At 46.4% G+C, this 25,468-nt stretch overlaps 1 protein-coding gene across 2 annotated transcripts in view; it reads left to right on the top strand.

The window, feature by feature from the left end:
* Pde6a (phosphodiesterase 6A) overlaps window positions 1–25,468 on the top strand; it is a 57,620-nt gene that overhangs the window by 16,131 nt on the left and 16,021 nt on the right. For both annotated transcript variants that reach the window (XM_075970830.1, XM_075970829.1), the window contains 12 exons: window positions 4,289–4,353; window positions 8,527–8,593; window positions 10,659–10,706; window positions 11,143–11,292; window positions 11,777–11,920; window positions 14,638–14,703; window positions 14,825–14,971; window positions 15,854–15,961; window positions 18,897–19,006; window positions 21,030–21,117; window positions 21,285–21,385; window positions 21,902–22,009. In XM_075970830.1, the coding sequence (XP_075826945.1) occupies window positions 4,289–4,353; window positions 8,527–8,593; window positions 10,659–10,706; window positions 11,143–11,292; window positions 11,777–11,920; window positions 14,638–14,703; window positions 14,825–14,971; window positions 15,854–15,961; window positions 18,897–19,006; window positions 21,030–21,117; window positions 21,285–21,385; window positions 21,902–22,009 (1,202 nt within the window). The remainder of the gene's footprint in view (window positions 1–4,288; window positions 4,354–8,526; window positions 8,594–10,658; window positions 10,707–11,142; window positions 11,293–11,776; window positions 11,921–14,637; window positions 14,704–14,824; window positions 14,972–15,853; window positions 15,962–18,896; window positions 19,007–21,029; window positions 21,118–21,284; window positions 21,386–21,901; window positions 22,010–25,468) is intronic.

Raw genomic sequence — 25,468 nt, 5'->3', positions numbered from 1 at the left:
TTTTACCATTTCCTCGGCCCTTTTTGTAATTTTTAAAAATCACCTTTATTTTTGAGACAGATTGCATGGGCTGGCCTTGAACTCCCCATTTACCCTAGGAGGTGCCTGAATTTGCAATGCTCTTGCTTCAGACTCCTGAGCGGCTGAAATTACAGACTTGCACCAGCAGGCCTGGCTATCACTTATTCTTTTAATATGTCTATGAACAAGTTATTTTTATTTTTTTCCATTGGACACTTGAGGAGATCTGGAAAGGCCAAATCATTTGTACAGATTAAAAACCTGGGTGCTTTTCTCTCAGATGACTGCCATCACAAACATGCCTTCTTTTGGTCTCCTTTGCCTTCCAGTGTGACTCATGCTGTATTGGCTGAATTCAAATGTGCTTTAAAAAATACGGTGTTTAACTTTAACCACTCCTCCCTCCATCCTAGGTCCAAAGCCCGCTAACAGCCAGCTGTATTTCATTTCATCTCCTTCAGAAAGTAAAACGTCTGGTGTGTGTCTAAAGTATGAAAAAAGTTGTACAGGCTCATTAGGCCTCGTGGAAAAAACCAAAACATATCACTGGTCTTCAAACTGCCATACTTCCAGGCCTCACGATTTGGTTACCAATGTACTGGTGACTCTTTCAAAGACCCCGGTGTCACAGTGCCTGCTGCTCAGCAGAAGGTAACAAAGGTGCCCTTGATGGCTCTGGTTTGGTTTTCCAGAATCTGTGAATTCATACATGAGTGTGGCCTTGAAGGCCACACAGCAGCTACAGTGTGTAGAAAAAGCCCTCTTTTGCCTAACACACTGATTCTATTTTGCTGCTTTTTTTTTCTGAAAGCAAATTGATTCTACAGTAAGTTTCAGAAAAAGAAAAATAAATAAAAATCCAACACCCTAACCAAACTTGTTAGACATGCTAGGAACTTTTCGGAAGAGCCCCATGGCAACTGCGCTTGGCACAACACCGTCGGCCACGCTGGCATTAGCAGTGGCCACATGCTCACCTTCTAGATCCCACAACAGCCGCGTTTCTCAGCTGGAATGTTTGAGAACTATTTCTTGTCTTTTTTTTTTTAAGACAAGGTCTTACTCTGTAGTCCAGGCTAGCTTGGAACTTACTATGTAGCCCAGGCTGGCCTTAAACTTGTAGTGACCCTCCTGCCTCTGTTTCCTGATTTCTGGGATTATAGGTGTGACTACTGTCTGGCCCAGAGTTTCTCAGTATAGTTCAGGTGGGTCCGGAACTCACAGTCCTCCTGCCTCAGCCTCTGAAAATGTTAAGATTACTGGCATGAGCCACTAAGCCCAGTCAGTGCTTTCCAGTAGCTCAGCTTACAATGGGTTTGTAGGGATGTAACCCACACTGCACGAAGGAGATGCGGGCTCTATCTGTTCAACCACTTTCCCAGGGATAGCGGCCATGAGGTGTGGCCTGTTCAAAGTTCTTCCGCTTTGTAGGGAATAATATCTTCAGGCTGTGCCTCGCCCTGAGTGATTCCTCATCATAAAACAGCCGTTGGTTCCCTTTCGAGCACAAGTACTGATTAAGAATGATTTGGTCTGTCATTTGTGCAAGCAAACAGCCACCATCTGTCCAGCACCAACCACGAGGCATACTGATAACTCATTTATGCGAAGAAAGTATGACTCCCTCTGAATGTATCATATTAAATAAGGAACATATGGATATATGCATCGAAACTATATCAGAATCCATGGCACACGTGTTTTTGATCCCAACACTCCGGAGACAAAGGCAGAGGCAGAGAACTACCCTGGTTTACCTAGTGAGTTCCAGGCTATCCAAATCTACATAGTGAGACTCTGTCTCAAAAAGTCAAAAAAAACCCAAACAAACAAAAACAAAACTGCACAGAAAAACCTGTGAGCCTACCGAACACATGAGACTATTGAATGAATGAATGATGCCCGATGAACACTTGTGACTATTGAATGAATGAATGGTGCAGCAGCTCTGTACTTGGATCATAGAAAATAAGGGGCACCTAATGCTGGATACTGCAGCATTCTCCAATCCTTTCAGACCAGCCTAGGCATGAGTCATGGACCAATAAGTACTGAGCTCTCAACTCTTCTATAGCATGCTATACACACACACACACACACATACACACACACACACACACACCACTATGTGAAGTGTAATACACAACCTGAGAGCTAATATTTGTATCTAAGATCCGATTGGAAAAAAAAAAAAACAGGACTACCAAAAGCCATAAATGCCAAGTGAAATCAATAGTAATTGGTGAGCTTAAGCCATTGAAATTAACATCGTTATGAACTTGTTATTCAATAAATTCTGACATTGTAGAAGGACATAGACATGTCAATCTATGTTTCTGACATAACTTGCTCACAGAGTAGGTTTGGTGTTGTTGCAAGGCCTTTTAACGTAATGAGGCTGAGACCTGTGGACGTGACAGGCATCCTTGAGAACTTGTCTATAGCATGCATTTCTGTATGTGGAGATGCTGAGTCAGAGAATATGTGCTCTTTGGTCCTAGAGACATCCTGCTAACTCACCACCTGAAACTGAAGCTCATAGGTAGGATAGGATATTAAGATCGATAAGGTTTTTGTCGCTGTGGCAAATACTGAGACAAGAATGAGGTTATAGGATGGAAGATTCTCATGCACTCTGGGCCTGGCAGAGGTCTTTGTCTGTAATTCCATTTCATTGACTGGTAGAGAGTGAGAGCCTTCTGTAGTTTTTCTTTGGGAGTCAGATTCAAGAGCCAGATTCCTGAGCCAGGTGGTGGTGCATGCCTGTAATTCTAGCATTTGGTGCACACCTGTAATTCTAACATTTGATGTATGTCTGTAATTCTAGCATTTTGGTGCGTGCCTGTTATTTTAGCATTTGGTGCATGCCTGTTATTCTAGTGTTTGGTGCAAGCCTGTAATTCTAGCATTTGGTGCATGCCTGTAATTCTAGCATTTGAGAGGTCGAGACAAGAAGATCAGAAGCTTGAGGTCAACCTTGCCTGCATATCAAGTTTGAGACTAGCTAGAAAAGACTACATTAAATCTTGTCTCAAAAAAAAAAAAACTAACCAACAGAGCTGGTAAGATGACTCAGCAGGCAACAGTGGATGTCACAAAGATTGATGATCTGAGTTTGATCCCTCATCAAACTCAGGTCCCACATCATGGGAAGAAAGAATCAAAAGAATCAAATCCTACAAGTTGTCCTCTGATCTCCCCACCTTTGCTATGATGTGTACACACAAGCACACACACACACACACACACACACACACACACACACACACACACACTGGGCTGGAGAGATGGCTCAGTGGTTATTTCCTATGCAACCGTGATGGGGAGGGTAGGCAGAGGGAAAAGAGGATCCTTTGGGCTTGCCTGTAGGGCCACCATGCCTCAGAGGCACATAAGATGGAAAGTAATGGAGGAAATCACTGAACAGCCTCGGTTGGCCTTCCCACACCCACAAAGGTTCACACACCTGCCAGGACAAATCTGTGCATGCACACACCCACATACACACACACAATCCAAACAAGTGAATTATCCAGACTCCTGTAACCACACTGTTTTTACAAATGAAAAGAGATCTAATAGCTGAGGGAGAGGCTTGAGTGCGGAGTCAATGCTTCTTAATACACGCAGCTAAGTGTTTTATTAACAACTAGTCTGCAGGCTGGCAACAGTCCAGTGGTCATTGTCTGGGTGGCTGTGTCCCAGGCCATAGAGATACTGCAGCAGCATTTTATGCTTCTATCCCTAAATCACATAGTTAAATGGGTCTAGAAATCAAGGACCCAGGCTCTGGTGCTGGCTCATTGCAATGTCTCACTATATAGTACTCCTTCCTTCTCCTGCATCTCAGCTCTCATCCATGAGATGGTTGCTAAACTACCTATCACTCTTGGGCAAACAGAGGACCTGATAAGACAATAGAATTTTTCATGGAGAGCAAGAGGAATAGAGCCACCTGCCAGCTGGTCCTATGACCTCCTATGACCCTCTTTCAGGGTCGTCTAAGGACAGTGGAGGCTGGAGAGCAACAGAGATAACCTTAGAGGGAGCTAGGGGCAAACTTGGAGCCCCTGAAAAACAAGGGCAGATGTAGTGAAGGACGAGGTATGGGTGCCATGTCTTAGGCATGGGTAAACTTTGTGTGTTCTCTTCCTTGTGGTTTTTTTTTTTTTTTTGGAACAGAAAAGGAAGAATCAGGCTAGTTTCATGGGGGCACCTCTGTTGAAGCCCTGCTATGACTCAGTGTGTAATTTTCCTCTTTTGCCAGGAAATTAACTTTTACAAGGTCATTGACTACATCCTGCACGGCAAAGAAGACATCAAAGTAATCCCGTAAGTTTCATCTCCAGACATGAAAACCTTCAGGCATATTTCCAATACCTTAAGTCTGTGGGTCCTGACACTGAACTCTGAGCACACTCTGAACAGTCACGTTCTTGGTTGGAGGCAGAGAGAGCAGGGGGAGGGTGGTAAACAATGAGACTGAGAAGGTGGTGGAACCAGTCTTCCAAAGGGAAGAGCTGGATCAAAGGCAAGCATGCTGGGTTATATATCAGGAGTAGCCTGTGTTGACAAGCAGCCTCAGCACCACCTCCCCTCCACCCCCCAAAACAGATGATGGTCTCAAATTGAGTCTTTTCAACCACTTCTGTGGAGCCACTTCTGGGGTTCAATAAAAGGGAAGAGCAAAAATAAGAAGCTGGGAAAGAAAGTGACTCAGGCCCCAAGGAACACCACATCCAGTGAAGCGCAGGAAAGGAAGGATGCTACAGGTGCCTGTAGAGGACAATTTTAGGAGCAGAGAAGTCACAACCTCTTTTGGGATACGTTGTTTTGATCAGCAGAGTGTTCCAGAAAACGTATCTCCCAGAATCTCTTCCTGTACTAAGAGCCACGCCCAGAGCTTCCTGGAGACAAACTCACTTTCTTGCCGTAATTGTGGACGCCATAAACTGCAGTCAGTGGGAGGATCACACTTCAGCTGCTGCCCCCTCCCTGCAGAGCCAGTAGAGATAACTGGAAATGCTGACTCAGCCTTAGTCACCAGGTCAAATCCTAAAATACTCCTCTGTCACCCAGAGAAGCAGTTCTCAGGTCTGTTTTTTGCTAGCTGAGGATGAGAAATAGTCTTACATTCCCCTCTTGCTGGATTCTCTATTCCAGAACATTCCTGCTTGGATAAAAACTGGTTCTGGGGATGACGAGATGGCTCAGTGGTTAAGAGCAATGGCTGCTCTTCTGGAGGACCTGGATTCAGTTTACAGCACCCACATGGTGCACTTGTAACTCCACAGCTTCAAAGGGCACCGGACATTCACATGATGCACAGCCAGACATACTGATAAAAACACCTGTGCACACAAAACAACTAGCTAAAGTAACAGTTCTTTGCCACCACCCCCTCTTTCTCCCTCCCTTTCTCTCGCTCCCTCTTTTTCTCTTCTTTACTTTAAATACAGTCTTACTATCCAAGACTGGCCTCCAATTTATAATCCTCCTGCCTGAGTGCTGGGACTACAGGTGTGAAACCCATGCCTAGGTCTGAGTTTTCCTGAGCACATTTTTTTTTCCTCTTTCGATTTTCTAATGTGCAATCTTCAAACATGCTGCTCTCTAACCTCCTTTTCTTCTCCTTTTATTTTTTTATTTCTTTATCCTCTACCCTCTACCCTTTTTAAAAACAGGATCACATGTAGTCTGGGCTGGCCTGGAACTTGCCGTATAGCAGAAGCTGGCCTTCAGCTCCTGATTCTTCTGCCTTGATTCCCAAGTGCTCAGATTACTGGCAGGAGCCACCACTCCTAGCTTCCACCCCTTTTCCTACCTTCACACTATGAAACTCACGTGTGTCTTTTGCATTAGCACAACTCACAGTTTTCCTGGGTGTTTCTTTTCCCTCCCTCCCTCCCCCCTCCCTCCCTCCCTCCCTCCCTCCCTCCCTCCCTCCCTCCCTCCCTTCCTTTCTTTCTTTTTTTCTCATGTGTGCATGCATATGTATACATACATGTCCACACAATGTGAATGTGCACACATGTGTGCATATGTAGAGGCTAGAGGTCGATGTTGAGTATCTTCTTGCTCTCTCATTTGAACCCAGAGTCCACCAGCTTGCTCTGGGGATCTAGTCTCCACCTACCGCTGCAATCACCACTAGCCAGTGCTCGACCCACTGAGCCACCTCTCCAACCCCACCCCCACCCCCATCCCCAGTGCTTTACTAACCCAACACACCTCACCAGGCTCAAATAACAGTCACCTTTCTTCTTCCACCTAACCCTCTCCTGTGTCGCCTGTTTTAGGTTTCTTGAAAACCTGCTGGTCTAGTGTAAACTTGTTCTCCTTTTCCAGTACCTACATTAAAACTGTAAATCCACTCTGAAAAGAAAAGGAAAGAGAGAAAGAAAGAAAGAAAGAAAGAAAGAAAGAAAGAAAGAAAGCAGTCTTTTTCTAATACAAACCTTTGAGTCAGTCAGGATACGCCTGACATCACTGTAGCAGCACAACCTTGAGGCCTATGGTACCAGCAACCACCCCACCACTTGCCCACTGCCAACTGGGGTGTGTGGTGGGGACCATTGTACAAGGATTGTCATCAGGTATGGCCCAAAGCTGACAAAACAGATACCGATTGCCTGAGTGGATAAGAAGACACCTGTCTCTGTGGACACCCGTACGTGTGGCACACAATTAAGCACATGTACACATAAATATAAAAAGTCTTAAAAGATAACATATTTATCTCTGCCATATTCTACTGATCACACAGGCCGGTCATGATTCACTGTGCATCATGTACGCTAAGTCAAAACCATGAGGAGGTGGAAATTCCTCAGCATACCTAAAACACTGGTTTATTATATAGTGTGAAAAAGGTCGTGTTGTGAAATGAGATGCTTACAACACAGATACCTGCCTCATGTCAAGTCTACAAAGAAATCCGCATTACAGGAAAAGGAAGAGAAAGACGTGAGTAGGCAGTCCACAAAGGCAATCCATATATCAAACACGTTGTTATAAGGAAGACCACAGTGATGGCATTCTCAGACCCTACCAGCAGGCTATAATTCAAAAGTCTGAACACACTAGGTATTGGCAGGGACATGGAACAAAGGAACTGTAACATACCACTGACAGGTGTAAAATTGGTACAATTACTTCATAAATTAAAAATATCTCCATGTTACCACTCAACATTTCGGAGACATACACTCACTATTTCTGAGACGTACAGAGCTGAGTTAGCGGTGCTGTTTCATCTCATCTCAAACTGGGGAAGGAGCTGAGGGATGATTGGCAACGTGTGAATGGATAAATTGTGCTACTGTGGTGAGAAGGAAAGAAACAGGCCAATCGGGTTAGAGAGGAGAGGGAGCAGAGCCACGTGGGAAAACGCTGCAGAGAGGAGCAGAGCCACGTGGGAAAACGCTGCAGAGAAGCAATGGAATTATACCACAGTGGCAGTTCTTCAGGGTTAGGGCCACGGCTGAGAGGAGCTAGGGCTTCCAAAGTGCTGGCACTGCTGTTCTTGATCGGTGTGGGATTTCTGAAACGTTCACTTTCAGGGGTGTCTGTGTGTATGTGTACATGCACACTTGTCCACATTCTGAGGCCAGAGGACATCGAGTGTCCCTCTCTATCACACTCTCTATGATTCCCTTGAGGCTGTCTCTCTTGAACCTGGAGCTAGGCTGGAGGCTAGCAAGCCCCAGTCATGCTCCTGTCTCTACCCTTTCCCCACTACCAGTGCTATGGTAACAGATACATGCAGTCACACTCAGATTGTTTGACATGGGTTCTGGGGATCAGAGCCCAGGTCCTCAGATACACTCCAGTTACCCTTGGAGTTATCTTTCTAGCCCCAAATTCACTTTCTCATGAGTGATGATGATTGGTATGTCTCTTTCTGAATTTATATATTCTTACTATATTTTTAATGTATATATTCTTACTATAACCAAGCAAAAGTAATACGATCATGTATCTCCTCAAGGAAGGAGACACATTTGGAGAAAGACATTGCCAGGTTTTGTCTTTGTACCAATACACAGTAAAGAGGCTGTGATATCACTGGGTGATACATCTTATGGGACCACTGACATATATGTGGCCCACTGTTGGCTGAAGTGCTGTTATACAGCATGTAACTGTAAGTCTAGGAGCTGTAGTGTTGCTTCTCCTAGAAATAAGTCTTAAAGTGTTAGCTTCGCGCTCAGTCCGTGGCAGGACTAAGCCTCTCCACGTCACGGGGGAAGATGACAGGGCTTTTGCTCTGCAGTCAGTAACAAGCAGTGGATTGAGTGTTTGGATAGTTAAACTCATGGACAATCATGAAAATGTTCTATCCGTGGCCTTCTCTTCCATTTCTGGATGTGCAGTAGATGGCTGACCAGTCTTTGGGGCTGAGACAGCTGTTGTGAGTGGAAGTGGGGCACTGGGCCAGTGGGAAGCGGGAAGGCACAGTCCCAGACTTGAAAATCGCCATTTATTTGTCTTTGGCCTTTACAGGAACCCACCTGCTGACCACTGGGCTCTAGTGAGTGGTCTCCCCACCTACGTGGCCCAAAATGGCCTGGTAAGTGACACAACTTGGAAGGGGGAGGAGTCTGAATGAGTAGGGCAGCAAGAAGACTTTGAATCAAGAGAGCGAGGGAAATGACGGTCCATGTGGCTCTTTTGAGCCAGAGTCTCTTGTTTTTCTAGTTTACTCAGCAGCTGACCCACAGAGAAGAGCACATAATTGACATTTGGGGAAATGAGCAAATACAGAGAAATCGTTCTTACACAGAAAGGTGTACAGTGTCGCCGACAATAGAAACTGGTGCATATACACCAGGGACAGCATCATGACAGACTGGTCTACCCGGATCCCCAGATACCGAGAACCAAGCCCTTGCACCAGACTTAATTGCCATTCCCAGCCTTCCCCTCCTACCTACAAACACAGCAGAACACCTGTGTGTTACTTCCTGCCATGCCTGTGTGTCAAAATACTTGCCCCGGGACCTCATCCAACTTCCAAAATCACAGCCCAGTGACCTATTTCTTCTAACTAGGTCCCGCCCCCCAAAACAGCACCACCATGGAGAGAGTAGTGCTGAGACAGGGATGGGGCGTCTTGGAGTCAGGCAGCGCTGGAAACCATGGGTACAGGTTAAGGCTCCCAGGAAGAATGCATCTGTCACAAAACCCAGAGATGACAGGGTTTCTGGGGCAGGTGGACAAAGAGGATTCTGTGAAGATCAAACACGAGAGGTCAAAAATGTTTGGAGACCCAGGAGAGACAGTGCCAGGGTAACCAAGGAAGCAATGCAAGATATCACATGTGTGTAGCACAGGGATCTGACGAGAAAGAAGTAGGAGCCCCACCATAGCGTGAGGCCCTTGGCAGCCACAGTGAAAGCAGATTTGGTGGCAAAGTGGGGACAAAAGCCAATAAGAAAGCAACTGAGGGATGGTGGTCAATGAGCAGGGGGAAAATATAAGAGAAAGGAGGAGAATGCTTGCCTGGATAGTTGCTATGGTGATTGTGCCAGCTGGAGGGAGTTTAGCAAGGCTGTGGGAGAGATTGGAGCATGCCTTGGGTTTGGGGAAACAGTGCTGGGAGAGGGCAACAATGAGGAGGGAGGTAAGGATATCTGATGGACATGGTCCTTGCAGAGGCTGGAAGGATGCTACAATGTATGTGCAGTGCTTGGAAAGGAACAGGGACAACTGTCCTTCTGAGACCAGGCAGCCTACCTCTCCAATGGGCAGTCATGGCCCATGTGGGAATGTTTTGAGAACTGAAAGACAGCATCCCTCCCTGGGGGGATTGCAGAAATCAACCAAATGTCTTGGTGCAGTGTACACTACATAGCTGCACATGGTGGCCCCATTGTCAGTGCTCCAGAGGGATCAGATTGACCTAGTCTTCAAGAGAGAAATCTAGCAATATAGAATCGGAGTCAAAACACTTCCTGTTTCTTAGTCTACTTTACAGCTCAAGGAAAGAATTCTTTCCTGTCAAACAAAACAGAACTCTAACTGAGCCAGAGATGTTTAGAGTAGTTTTAAGAGACATAGGAAGGTTGGCTCCACATAGGTCAGCCAGGGCTATGTACTGAGATAGAATGCCCAAAGGAAAGCAGAACATAGCTGGAGAGATGGCTCAGTGGTTAGGAGCACTGACTGCTCTTCCAGAGGACCCGGGTTCAACTCCCAGCACCCACATGGCATTTATCTACTGCGTGTAATTCCAAGATCTGACACCCTCACACAGACTTACATATAGGCAAAACAACAATGCATATACAATAAAAATAAGAAAGCAGAACACACATGCACACACAGGCATCTGAACATGCAAATACTTAACAAAAGAACCGCAGGATGGGGTACTATGCAGTTATTAATAATGACAGCTGTACGCTTAGCTTTTTCTAAAGCCTAGAAAAGCCTAGAGAGTGTAACAGTTAAAAGTCTACCCGGTGACCTTTCCTATCTGGTACCCTCAATATCAGCCCTGAGCCATTTTGAATCTGTCCACCTGATGAGGACAGCACCACCTTGGGCAAGGACATGTGCTCTGAATAGTGAGCAGGACTTGTAGGTTCTTGCTCAGCCCTGACCAGCTGCTTTATTCCCCTCCCGGCTTGCAGATTTGCAATATAATGAACGCACCGGCCGAGGACTTTTTTGCTTTCCAGGTAAGCTGTTTTTATTCATTCTCTTAGCCAAGGGACTTTTTTCTTTCTTTCTCTGGAAAGAATGTTAGACTACACCAGGATTGGCCTACTTTCTTGGGAAGGGAAGAAGGCACCAATTGGTTATATCCCAAGGTCCCTTTCTGTTTCAAGACAATGCACATCCTTCATTCTCTGACCTCAGGACCAGGGCTTAGGCTCCTTACTCCCTGTCTGGGATGTGTCTGATCCTAACACTATGCCTGGCACTTGCCAGGCCTGACATCTTGGGGATGGGAACCATTGTTCCTGGCATAGGGAATCAATTCACAGTGTTTGTAAGCAGCTAAACCCACACAAGATCCGAGTCCTGTCCTCTCAGCTGAGCCAGGTCTTTGAGGTCCAGCCACCCGTGCAGCACGGAAGGGGTGGAGTCTGAAGCCCTGCTGTTCTCTTGCAGAAAGAGCCCCTGGATGAGTCTGGGTGGATGATTAAAAATGTGCTCTCCATGCCAATCGTCAACAAGAAGGAAGAGATCGTTGGCGTGGCCACGTTTTACAACCGCAAAGATGGGAAACCCTTTGACGACATGGACGAGACCCTCATGGAGGTGTGGGATGCTGGGTGACCCTTGCCTGGCGGGGTTCAGAGTCCACCAACTTCAGGCTTGGTCTCCAGAACTTCATGGTGGGACCCTAGTGTGTAACTAACTGCCTGACCACAAGGAGGGATGGGGGGCATAGTCCTGAGGAGACTCGAGAGCTACTTTCTCCTTGTCCATTCCTCACTGTCCCATAAGGTTAATGCACTTCACTTTTGGGGACAGTTTCAGGTTAACATGAGACCTCGTGAGAAAGCACAGAGCTCCTGTGTACTTCCTGCTGGCTGCACACGTTCACTTTCGTGACGTCATTTTTTTTTATAAACCTTTGTTTAAAATGCACTGACCTCCATTATTTTACCACTGCCTGCCTGCCCCACATAGCTTTGCAAACCCACTTTATAGCTGAGAAAACAGAGGTTTCGACAGTCTCGCCCCCAGCCGGCCCCGGGACCCAGGTTGCCGCTGCCTCTGATTCTTCCTTTCTGTACAGTCTTTGACTCAGTTCCTGGGCTGGTCAGTCTTGAACCCTGACACCTACGAGTCCATGAACAGACTTGAAAACAGGAAGGACATCTTCCAGGACATTGTCAAATATCATGTGAAGTGTGACAATGAGGAAATCCAGAAGATCTTGGTGGGTAGCAGTCTTCACTTGTTCTACTCTGGTGGAGTAGGGCCGCGGAGTTGTGCCAGCCTGAGACCAGGTGTGAAGCCCAGGAGGCACAGACTGGCCTGATTGGGTTCATCCCGGTCTCTCCCACCTAGCACAGAGATGCAGCAGGCCTCAAAGCTGAATGGATGGATAGGTGGGCACCAGAGAGTAGCCATTAATGACTGCCTGAGGAGCAGTATCCCTTGCAGGGTCACCTCTCTCTTGGGGTCTGACCCTGGCTTACAGCGCTATAAACCCCACTTTCCCCTTGACTCAAGACTGACTGGGCACTAGAGACAGGGGCACCCAATTTCAGCCCTTACTTTAAGCGGGACACTTTTATCTAGCAAACCTATGGTGTCATTTCTCAGTCTCCCTTCTACAGGGCCACTCACTTAAAAGCCCTACACATGTTTAGCAAGCAGAGCAGTAAGTAGTTCAGAGTAGGAAGCCTTCCCATAATTACACCACTTTGTATTTAGGGATGGAGCAGATTCTCAGGGGCACATTGCTTGCCTCGCATCATGAAACCCTGGGTTTGATCCTGTACAAACTAAGCTTGGTGGAGCACACTGTGATTATGGCACCTGAGACATGGAGGGTCAAGAGTTCAATGTCATCTTTGGTTGCATAGTGAGCTTGAAGCTAGCCTGAGCTGCAGAAAACCCTGTCAAAGCAAAACACAGTTCACACAGCAAATTCCCGTTTAAGGGTATGTTTGAGTCTTCACATGCATTAGCCCCATGGGGAGTAGGGAAGGATTTCTTACCTAGTGCAAAGATGAAGAAATGGAGGCTCCAAAGAGGGAGAGGACATGGCCTCAAATCACCTAGTATGAGAACAGTTCTCACTTAACCTTTGTCAGGAAAATGAACTACTTTTCTTAATGGGTGGTTCAAGAGGTGGTGAGCACCCCATGGGGAGCGTATAGAAGTTCTCATGTATCAGGGGTGCTATTGTGAATGGTGAAATGGATATGCAAGGACCAGTGGTTTAGCATTCCTGGAGACGTTGGTATTAAATAAACCAAGATCCTACAAACAAATTGAGTTAGTCAAATGGCTTGGGATATGATATCCAGCTGAGATCCCACGGCCTTGGGTATATACATCACACACTGAAACATCCCAAACCAATGTTCTCAGACGTCTCCCTTCCCTTCCTTTCCTTTCTCTCCCCTCCCCTTCCCTTCCTTTCTCTCCCCTCCCCTTCCCTTCCTTTCCCTCCCCTCCCTTCCCCTCCCCTCCCCTGCCCTTCCTTCCCTTCCCCTCCCCATCCTTTATCTTCTTTCCCCTTCCCTTCCTTTCCCTCTTTTGTTTTTTGAGACGCAAATAGTCCAGGCTAGCCAATCCTATCTCTGCCGCCCAGTGTGGGGTTGTGTTGCACTCTGGGTGTTGTTTTTGTTTTGGTTTTTTTTTTTTTTTTTTTTTGCTTTGCTTTCTTTAGAAAAGAAGATACATAGCCCTGGCTGGGCCCAGACCTGTTCTGTACTCGAGAACGACCTTAAATTTCTGATCCTCTTGCCTCTACCTGAGATTACAGGTGTGTACAACCACGCCTAGGTTAGGCAGCAACCCGGGGCTTCACTCATGCTGGGTAAACTCTCCACCACTTACCTATATCCCCAGCCCAAGGCCAATTTCTAATCTTAGAAGAATGCTAAAGAAAATCTTATTATCCCTTATCCATTAAAGGTTAATTCACAGAAGAAAACACCAAATTTAGATGAAATACCTCATGGTTTGCTTGACTCAGGCTGTAATGCGTGGACCAGAAGGACATGTAGCCTCAGCAACCCAGTTGAAAGCTGACAGATTTCACTCTGGATCAAGAAATCAGAAACAATTAACAGAGTTTCTTCATCTGGCACAAAGGAAATTAGATCCAGAGAGGGAAGGAGCTTGTTTCAGGTTGCACAGCAAATGAACGAACCAAGACTGTGGCCAAAACCCTGATTATTCTCAGTCGTTAGTAACAACAAAAATATAAACACCAATATTATTTTGTTAGTACTATACTGTGACAATACTTTGCATACTTATATTAGTTGAACTTCTGTTTGTTCAGGGACAGTTTTATTGTATAGCCTGGGCTGGCCTGGATTTCTCTGTATAGCTTATGGTACCTTGATGTCTAAGACTCCCCGGCCACAGCCTCTGGAATTGTAGACATGTTCCACTATGTCTGGCTAGTTCACATATTTTGTTTAAAAACAAGAACCAGGCGTGGTGGAGCATGCCCGTAATCCCAACACTCAGGCAGCTGAGGCTGGAGGATGAGGGAATGTTGCAGGCCATCAAATCTGAGCTAACCTGGGCTTCACAGTGGGGCCTTGTCTTAAAACCAAAATCCTGGGGGTGTAGCTCAATGCTAAAGTGTTTGTATGGGCAAGGCCTGGGCTCCAATATTAAAAAAAAAAGACTATACAATCAAATGATTAGTTACAGGCTTTTATTATCTCTATTTGTTAGATGACAGAATTAAGGTTCAAAGGTACTCGGTAACACGGCTGCAAAGTGACAGCCTGAATTTGAATGTAGCTCTCCACGGCCCTGACACCCAGGACTCATTCGTCAATGAGTCTCTGAATGGGTGCTTCAGCTGGAAGAAGGGGAGAAGCAAATGTGGGATGTGGAGGTTTCCTTGGGTTCTTGAAGCAATAACCTACTGTGTCTTCTCTGCTGTTTGGGGCATGACAGAAAACCAGAGAGGTGTATGGGAAAGAGCCGTGGGAATGCGAGGAGGAGGAACTGGCTGAGATCCTGGTAAGCAGCTTGACCCTGGAGCAATAGGACTCGAGTATCCCTTCACCCTGCTTGGCTTCTCGGGGGGAGGGGCCCGGGAGCATACTATGCTCCGTAACCACTGGACTCCACTCCAATCCAGCAAGGAGAACTTCCAGATGCTGAGAAATATGAGATCAATAAGTTTCACTTCAGCGACCTGCCCCTCACGGAGCTTGAGCTGGTGAAGTGCGGCATACAGATGTACTACGAGCTTAGAGTGGTGGAGAAATTCCACATCCCGCAAGAGGTGAGGCCCACAGCTGCTCGCCCTTCTGCACTCTGCAATCCCATCCTGTAGTTCAGCCTGGCTCTGAACTTGTGACTGTTGGTCCTGCCTCAGCCTCCTGGGTGCTGGGACTCCAGGTGGGAGCTACTATACCCAGATCACTGACCTTCTCTCCTTCCCTCCCCGCTTCCTGGCTTTAAAAAAACAGTTTGGTCTATAGAACATGTGGAAGGAGTATGTGCATTTGGAATTCAGAATATGTTCCCAGGGCCTGGCTCGATTCTGTTAGAGAAGGCACTGTTCATTGGGATCAAGGTCCTGGAACTCTCATGTGGGTGGGCGATATTAGTTAAGCTCATGGGAACAGGCCTTTGCCACTGCAGAATTCCTGACAAAGGTGCACTGTGGGAGATGTGTGTGAAAGAAAAGGAGCAAAAAACCTCCCAGACTTTGACTAAAGTAGGGCCTTTCAAAGCATGCCCCAGACCACGTCAGTACCACCCAAGACGCTGTTGGGCTGGCCGTAGGCTTTACACACCCATCCACCCCACAGACCCAGACACAGCAGCATGCCACCAGCTCTAACAAACCTGACACTTAGTGGACCAGCTTGAGAACCACGGGATTAAACAGTCCTTCCTCCCAGGACAGTTGCCTCCCAGGCACATTTAGGAATCCCTGCTGAAGCTAACCTGAAAAGGATGTGGGTGGCTCATGGTTATCTTGTCCCCAACACCTACAGTCATAGTGTCAAGCAGGAGGTTGCTTGCCTAGTGCTTCTGCATCTGTGGACACTTCCCACTGTCTGGGCCAACAACGGGGTTGGAGGACCTTGGGTGTCCTGAGGGAGGTCCTGGCCACCTGGGCAGGCGTATGCTGCCTCATTGACATATGTGTTCACAGGCCCTGGTGCGCTTCATGTACTCACTGAGCAAGGGCTACCGGAGAATCACCTACCACAATTGGAGGCACGGCTTCAACGTGGGGCAGACCATGTTCTCCTTACTGGTGGTACGAAGGGCTGTGGGGGTGCGGCAGCCACGGGGTGGCCGTTTTGATTTGTTGATTTTTAAGAATTGCACAATTCTGTCTGGGAGTGTAGCTTAGTGACAGAGTAGTTGCCTAGGACGTTCAATTCCTAGCACTGGAAAAAAAAAAGAATTGTGGACATAATACAAGCATAAAAGGAGATTCATGAATAAACCAGTGGGGCGAGCCTGTAATCACAGCACTCAGAAGGCCAGAGCAGGTTAGCCTGCACCACCTAGCATAAAACCACCAAGAACAGACAAGTGTACAGAGCTTACCAAATTTTCTTTTTGTACCACATACACACACATAAACACATAGCATACATGCCATTTATTTTTATGACCAATGGAGTAATCTATAATATTTTATTTGAATATATATATATATATCATATAATGGTATGCTCTTCCATTGTATATGCCAATCAGATTATTAAATTTTTTATTTTTATTTTCTGTGGATGAGTGTTTTGTCCATGTGGTACACCATATGTGTGCAGTGCCCAGAGGGACTAGAAGAGGGTATCAGATCCCCTGGAGCTGGAGTTTCAGGCTGTTGTGGGTGCTGGCTACTGGACCCAGGTCTTATGGAAGAGTAGCCAGTGTTTTTAACTGCTGAGCCATCTCTGCAGCCCCAAGATTCTTTCGATATATAAACACATACCCGTATAAAACACATCTCTTACTAGATGAGGCAGAAAGCTTACCACTGAAGTCACTTTTAGAGGTACAATCCAGTGACGCTAAGTACATTCACAATGTGCTGTGCTTGCCAGGGTCAACTCTAGGACACTCATTCATCTTCTCAGACAGTAGCTCTGTACCCATTAAACAAGAATGTCAGTTTCTCCTAGCTCCTAGGCCACCCCTTCACCTTCTTTCTATAGAAACATGACCACTCTAGACACTGTTGCCAGTGGGATCACACAGACCTCTGTGTCTGACTTTTTTCACTTAACATAGCGTCTACAAGGTTGATCCCATTACATGTTTTCTTGCTGCACAGAACAGTTGTCCATTGCAACCTGTGTGTGTGTGAAGGGGTTGTTCTAGGACACCTCCGCATACCAAAACTTTGTGTGTGGTCAAGTCCCTAATATAAAAAAACAGTGTATTTGTGTGTAACCTATGCCTCCTGTATATTCTTGTTTGAGATAGGGTCTTGGAGTATAGGTCAGTTCCACCTTGAAGTCCACCTTTTGGGTCCACAACTGGTTAGACCCACAGGTATGGAGCCCATAAATACAGAGGGCTGACTGCAATGGCTGTCCTGTAATTTCTTTACTCAACACCCTATTGTTGAAGATGAAGGTTGTTTTCTAATCTTTTAGTATGACAAGCATTGCTACAATGTCTTTGGGTGGCCTTGGTATGTTTGTGTCAATATTTTTGACACATACATTTCAGAGTCCATCATATCTCATCGAGTGTTTCTACATACAGGTCATGCTGCAACAGCTACTGGCCTCATGCTCCTTGTCTGCATTCCTTACCCTCATGACTAGCACTACCTAAGCACTAGGGTTTGGAAACAGGAGTTTTAGCTAGGCCACAGAAAGTGATGACAGCAATCTTAGATTAGGTTTTTCTTCCTTTCCCTTCCCTTCTGTCTCCCCCTACCCCTATCCGTGTGGGGTGTGTGTGTGTGTGTGTGTTGATGCAGGGTCTCATGTAGCCCAGGCTTGCCTTAAGTTCTCTACGTGGCTTGAAGATGACCTACAACTATAGATCCTCCTGCCACCTCAGGCATGTGGGCATCACCAAACCTGGCAATTTGGCTCACTTCACTGAGCCAATGTCAGCTCTACAGAGTTCTCCCCACCTTCACTTCAACCTCAGCACAAACAAGAGTGAAATAGTTGAAGGAACCCTGGAGAAAACTCCTTCTGGCTGTACCTTGACTGGTAGACCAGGTTTAGAAAGTCAGCGTTATGAGTATGGCCATGTTCAAAGACCTCCCAGTGACAATATGGCTGCCAGGTTTGCTATGATCATTACATCCAACCCCTCCCACTCTGGGGCACAGATGTAGAGGTCCAATTAGGACGACATAGGAGTAGGGTGCTCAGCCTCCTTGTTTACCTGGGTTACCTGGGAACTGTCTCAGCTTGATATTGGAGCTCTACAGCCTGAGTAGAGCAAACCATTGGTCACCCCGTGGAGTGGAAACAGAATGAGATCAGAGGTGGCTGGGGACATAGCTCCCTTGGTAGAGTGCTTGCCTAACACACACAGATCCCTGGGTTTGATCTCCGGCACTGGATCATCTGTGCGTGGTGGCAGAGGCCTGTAATTTTGGCACTCACGAGTTGAAGCAAAAGGATCAGAAATTCAAGGTTGGTGGTGGCACACGCCTTTAATCCCAGCACTCGGGAGGCAGAAGCAGGCGGATCTCTGTGAGTTTGAGGACAGTCTGGTCTACAAGAGCTAGTTCCAGGACAGGCTCCAAAGCTACAGAGAAACCTGTCTTGAAAAAAAAAAAAGAAAAGAAAAGAAAAGAAAAGAAAAGAAAAAGAAAAAAAAATTCAAGATCATCTTCAGCTATATAGAGAGTTCTAGGCCAGGGCCTACAAGATGGCTCGGTGGGTAAGGGTGCTTGCTGCTAAACCTTATGAATTGAGTTTTATCCTCATGAACTATAAGGCAGAAGGAGAGAACCGGCTTCCAAAAGTTGTCCTTTGGCCTCCACATGTGTGTTGTGGCATATACAAACACATACACAGATAAGTATAGCAAAATTTTTTAAAATGAGTTCTGGAAAAGCCTGGACTATATGAGACGCTGCCTCAAAAACAAAAGCAAAGAAGCAGACTTCCGTGTGTGGGCTCTGGCTGTGCCCTCTCCTCCTGTCGCTCTACCTTGCTTCCCTCCCCCTAAATAAATGCTCGTGGCTGATCCCTCTAATATCCCTCCAGACAGGAAAGCTGAAGCGGTACTTCACTGATCTGGAGGCCCTGGCCATGGTCACTGCTGCCTTCTGTCACGACATCGACCACAGAGGCACAAACAATCTCTACCAGATGAAGTGAGTCAGTTCTTACCACCCCGACTTCCCTGTCTCCCGGTCTCCCCAGACTCACTATCCGTATATGTACGATCCGTGGGCTGGCTTCTAGGGAAAAGCCCCACTGTCCGAAGCCTCCCACTTTCCCCACTCTGCATCTAGGTTTAGATCTACAGTAGATGGAATAATGATTTCCCAAAGATATCCAAATCCAGGAGCCTGGGAATGCTGGCTGACATTCAAAAGGGACTTTTCCGTTGTGACTGAGTCGAGAGAGAGGCTTGGAATGTGAACCAGGATGGTGCGCAGGGTCACAGTCCAAAGGGTCCTGGTGAGGAGGCAGGGAGTTAGGAAGAGCTAAGCTTCCATGTGCTGCCTTCGAAGATGTCAGAAGGGCCTACCAGCAAGGAATGCAAGTGTCTCTAGGAGATGGGAAGGATGTGGAGACAGACTCTCTCTTCCAGGGCCTCCAGAAGGAGAGCATCCTGGGCCCCACGTTAGCTCTCTGAACTCCAGGGCTGAAAGGAGGTACACTGTATTGTTTTACATCAAAAGTCAGTGAGAGCTTGTTATTGTAGCAATAGGACATTAAAACCTTGTCATTTGCTGGGCAGTGGTGGTGCATGCCTTTTAATCCCAGCACTTGGGAGGCAGAGGCAGGTGGACCTGTGGGATTGAGGCCAGCCTGGTCTATAGAGCACCAAAACTACAGAGAAACCCTGTCTAGAAACAAAAACAAACAAACAAACAAAAGCAGCAGCAACAACAACAACAAAAAACAAACCCTTATCATTCTAAGAAAATTAAAAAAAAAAGTTTTATCATTCTTCCCCCTTCCCTGTCTTATGTGTGGAACTAATTTGAGCCGACATGTTAGCAATTGGAAAAGTTCATTCATTCTATTCGGCTTGCATTTGTATGCTTCTGGATTGATGAGCTGCATTTAAAAAAAAAAAGACAAATAGTAATAATAACAATGATAATGATGACAGAAAAGACAGCCCCCATCCTAACCAAATTCATATTCTGCGTGGCCTCTGAGGTGCTGTCCTTGAAGCATAGTCACATTAAAACATTACAACAGGCTTGGAGCTGGGTGGACCACAGGTATTACCTCCATGCCTTAAGTAGGTTTCTGAGCCGTGGTAAACACCATGACCAAAAGCAACTTGGAGGAGAAAAAGGCTTATTTCATCTATAGCTTATCATCCACCACTGAGGGGAGTCAGGGAAGGAATGCAAGGCAGAACTGTAGGCTAACTTTTCTTTCCCACCTTCCAGTTCCCAAAGAGCCAACACAGAGACTTCCAATTATTACTAACCAGCTCTGACAACTTAAACCAGCCCATTTCTATTAGGCCGTGGAAGTGTGCTGCTTATTGGCTTGTTCCTCAGGCTTCCACCCGCTGCCTTTCCAATACCTCCCAGGATCATCTGCCTAGGGGTGGCACTACCCCCAGTGGCTGGGCCCTCCCACACTAATAATTAATCAAAAAAATGCCCCCACAGTCTTGTCCACAGGCCAATCCGACGGAGGCAATTTTTCAGTTGAAGTTCCTTCTTCCCAGATGCCCTTGGCCTGTATCAAGTTGACAAAAACTCTCTCACACTACTTGAGAATGCTGGGATTCCACTAGATTCCACTCGGGAACTCAATGATTTCCCCTAAAACTTGACTATCTTCAAAACATGGTCCTCTGTGTGTGCGCCCGTGTGTGTGTCTAGGAGATAAATAGCTCTCTAAAACAGTGCCTGGCCTTGCATATGCTTGTGTCCTTTTCCGGCCTAACAATGTGTAAAGAGTCCATGACCCAGAAGAGGCTCTCAGTTGCTTGTGAAGAAAGGCAAAGACAAAGTTAAGATATTTGATGTCTGCTCCTTCCCTATCAGCATCTGCCTACAGAAACAGGAGATGGCACGACTAGGTTATAATGTCTTTAGTCTCCATCTTGGCCATTTTATGTTGATATTCTCTCTCTCTCTCTCTCTCTCTCTCTCTCTCTCTCTCTCTCTCTCTCTCTCTCTCTCTCTCTCCCTTATTTAGATCCCAGAACCCTCTGGCCAAGCTCCATGGGTCCTCCATCTTGGAAAGGCATCATCTGGAGTTTGGTAAAACACTGCTGAGAGATGAGGTAGGATGACCCCCGTCTCACAGGAAGCCTGCAGGGGCACAGGCATCCTTTTGTCATTGGCTGAGGCTGTCATTGTCTTGTCAACATTTAGGGTGGCCACCAGAAGAAGAGTGAGTGACTTTACTACCAGTGCCATTTCTCAAAACTCATCTACTTCTTCTCTTTAGAGCTTGAATATCTTCCAGAACCTGAATCGCCGGCAGCACGAGCATGCGATCCACATGATGGACATTGCCATCATCGCCACAGACCTGGCCTTGTATTTCAAGTAGGTATTGCCCCTCACTTCCATAGCAGCAATGATTATAGCAGCAAATGCCATGGTTCCTGCTGATATTTGTTCTGTGTCAGGTCCTACACGTCATCCCTGTAAGGTAGACGTTCTTTTTGTTTATTTTGTTTTTATTTTTTGGTTTTCCAGACAGGGTTTCTCTGTGTAGCTTTGGAGCCTGTCCTGGAACTTGCTCTATATACCAGCCTCTGCTCAAACTCACAGAGATCCGCCTACCTCTGTCTCCCAAGTGCTGGGATTAAAGGTGTGCCACCACCGCCCAGCCAAGGTAGATGCTCTTACACCCGTCCTATAGGGACATGGATTTGCTAAAATCACAAGCTCAGCGGCATCTAGAATGAAGTCTTCATTCCAAGGTCATAGATTTTCCCATGCTGATTTATTAACTATGTGAATTCAGTAACTTCCCCGTCTGGACCAGCCCGTGTTAGCAGCCCAGCCGCTGTCTCACTCTTATGCTTTGTCTCTTTAACAAGCTGGTGTGTGTTGCAGGAAAAGGACCATGTTCCAGAAGATTGTGGATCAGTCAAAGACATACGAGAGCCCCCAGGAGTGGACCCAGTACATGATGCTGGAGCAAACACGGAAGGAAATCGTTATGTAAGTCGAGGCAGGCCCTCACCTGCCTGGGGTCTGCCCACAGCTCTTGCTGCTCTCAACAGAGCCCTGGGACACTTGCCGCTTTTGACATTTTCAATTTGACATTTGAAAGCATGAAGTTGTGTCTAAATGGGATGGCCACAAGCAACCACATATGTTTCACTTCGGTTTTAGCATTGAAAACACAAAAGAGAATGCATTGTTACTGGTTTATATATCTGCATGCAAAGAACGTACTATCTGAAGTATTTCAATGATAAACTCTAGGATTCAAGGAGCTAAGGGATACAGTGTTCAGGTTTTGAACAAAGCGTGCACTAATGGTGGAGAGCAAGCACAAGGACCCAAGTACGGTTCCCAGAAAACACATTTAAAAAGCCAGACGTAACGGAGCACTGGGGAGGTGGAGACAGTTTGACCTCTCAGGCTCACAGGCCTGGCCGACCAGCCTCGCCTAGTTGAGCTCAAGGTCAATGAGAAACCCGATCTCAAAAAACAAGACAGACGGCTCCTAAAAGTAATATTCACAGGTGCTCTCTGCCTTCTAGATACACACAAATGCATGCATGTGTGCATACACACACACACACACACACACACACACACACACTATAGCATCTCTAACCCCAGCATGCCTATGGTAGATGATGGGTAGCAGAGATAAGAAAATCATTCAGAAGTTCATGGACTAGCCAGCCTGGAGTACGCAACCACCAAAGAGACACCTTGTCTCACCAGGGTGGACTCACCAGGGTGGAAGGCGAGAACTGGCTCCTGAAGGGTGTCCTCTAACCCCCACACCAGTGCCGTGACACGCGTGCGCCCCCCTCGTCCCGCTGCACAGAACACCCAGATAAGTCTGAAACAGAAGGATACCAGGGCAGTTCAGTCTTAATCCTAAGGAGGTGCTGAAGTCAGTAGGGAAGGTCTACTTTGAAGGACTGCATGCTGTAAGAGAGGATTTTCTAGCAGGCATACATTCATACACAGCCTTGGGACAACAGGATGGCTGCAAAGTTAGATCCCTGTCTCACTCTATGCGTCAAAGTAAATTCCAGATGAGCCAAGAATTGTTAAATAATGGGGGGTGGGTGATGGGAAAATTAAAAGGAATAATTTTAGAATAAATTTTTCTAAGAAAGACCTGACATCCATATGTTGTAAAGAATGATTGGATAAATTTGAATATTTTAAAATCAAGAATCTCTGCACAACACACACATACATACACAGACACTAGATACACGCACAGAAACTCAGCCAAAGACAGAATGCAAAGAGAAAGTATTCATGGTACTTCTAACAGAAAAGCAGCTAATTTTCTCAGTAGATGTTAGTACAGTTCAAGAAAAGGGCCAAGTCAACAGAAAAAAGACAAAAGGCACACAGGCAAACTTTGTCAGGAGAGTAAAGGACGATGGTGGAACGCATACTACATCCTGAGAGAATACGAAACAGAGCCACAGCAGAGACAGTGTTTTACCCCTCACCTTGTTGGCCAGAGTGAGGGGAGCCGGTACTCTCTTTTACCAGCGTGGGGGACAAGTAGGTATGATCTTCACAGAGGACAGTGGGGCACTATTGTCTGTGAAGCTGTGACCCCAAAAATGGAGAGAACACCTTAACTATTTCCAATTCAAATAAAACTGGGGCTGGAGGGGGAGGGCAGGAAGTGGGGCAGGGAGGAATCGGCAAGGTCAATTGATAGATAAATCAAGACATCTTCACTAAGTCTCGGTGAGAAGCACTTGGCTTCAGTTTGCTTTTTCGTTTGCTTGTTTTTGCTTTTGGTGTGGTTTGGTTTCTAACGGCACTAATCTCTTTAACAACCACGCCTTCCCTGCCCGTGAATTTCAGTGTATTCCTGTTTTGGCCAGACCACACATTTTCAAATCCTTCTATGCTTCTTTTTGTTCCCAATTCAAAAAGCATTCAGCAATAGCTATGCCATTTTGAAATTTCCTCCACCAGATTAATTAGACCATTGCTTTTAAATCCAGCCTCAATCTCAGAACACAAAGTATTGGCCAGGCAGCATGCAGATGACTTATATATAACCCAGTTCCTACCTGAAACCTTGAGAGCGTTGTCTGTCCTGTCCATACTTTATCAACGTTGTGGTCTTCTGAGTGTCCATTGAAATTAGGCACCGTGCTGTGCTGACCAAATCCTAGGTGTACCAACCTGCTTCCCCAGTGCTCCATTATGTCACAATGCCCTCACCCCTGGTGCCACCCCTAGTTTCTCTCCTATGGCTTTGACGGAGCCAGTTAAGAGAGCAACTTAAAGGCAAGAAGAGTATAGCTATAAATCCCAAGCTTAGATGGCAGAGGAGGGATTGTAGCCAGTTCAAGGCCAGTCTGGCCTACTTAATAAATTTGAAGTCAGCCTGGGCTAGATAGCAAGATCTTGCCTTAAAACCACCAAAAAGGGAAGGGACTATCCTGTACGTTGTCTCCTGCTCAGCCCCAGGGAGCTTGTGAAGAACACTATGGCAGTGGGAGGGATGATAGAAAGGCTTCCTCACATCACAGAAGACAGGAAGCAGTGGACTCTGAGCAAGCCACAGCCCCCGGCACATACAGTGACCTTCTTCCTCCAGCTAGGTCCCGCCTCCTAAGGTTTCAGAACCTCCCAAAGTAGGACCACCAGCTTGGGACTATGTCAACACCTGAGCTTGTGAGGGACACTTCACATCCCAGCCCTAACACTGTCAGCCTTGCAAAGGCCGCTGCTCTGGCCCAGCAGCCCCACCTCTAAGATTTCATCACCACACGCTCCCCCACAGGTGCACCAAGGGTGTATGAAAGTCTTTGCCACGTGACTTCTAGTCACACAGAGAAGCCTGGAAACAACTTATGTTCCCACCAATGAGGATTCAGGATAAACACTTACAGTGCATTTACACAACGGACTACCAAACAAACTTTGCAAAGAAATACCATATCAAAGATATAAACAAACAAACCATCAAACACGGACAGGACTGATTATTGTAAAAGCCAAGATGGTCTTCCAAGCAGTTTCCAGGCTGAGCTCTTTGACGATGCAGGGAACCCAAGGCCTTCCAAGGCACGTCTGGGCGTGGTGATCCGTGTTCTCTTTCATACTAATCTTCCTGAAAACAAACCAGGCATTCCCACCCTTCTACAGGTTTACAGAGTAAAGCCACCTTCTTCCCTGTCTTGATCTGCCTACAGGACTTTGGCCCAGGCACAAGATCCTCTAGGCCATAAAACAAGAAGAACCATCTGAATCCCAACATGTTTGAAGTATTGGTAGACACTTCAAAGCCTCTTCTGATAGACATGTTACAAGCCCGAGGAAGGGCCTCAGGCCTCCCCTGTCTTAGAGATTCTGATGGAAACATACTTTTCTCCATATTCTCACAAGAGCACTTTTGACATGGGATGTGCAGTTTTCTTTCTCTGTGATCCCTAGCAGGGCGTCCTACATCCA

Source organism: Microtus pennsylvanicus, chromosome 4 (assembly GCF_037038515.1).
Source record: "Microtus pennsylvanicus isolate mMicPen1 chromosome 4, mMicPen1.hap1, whole genome shotgun sequence".
NCBI classification, from domain to species: Eukaryota; Metazoa; Chordata; class Mammalia; order Rodentia; family Cricetidae; genus Microtus; species Microtus pennsylvanicus.
This window is presented reverse-complemented; position numbering and strand designations above follow the sequence as displayed.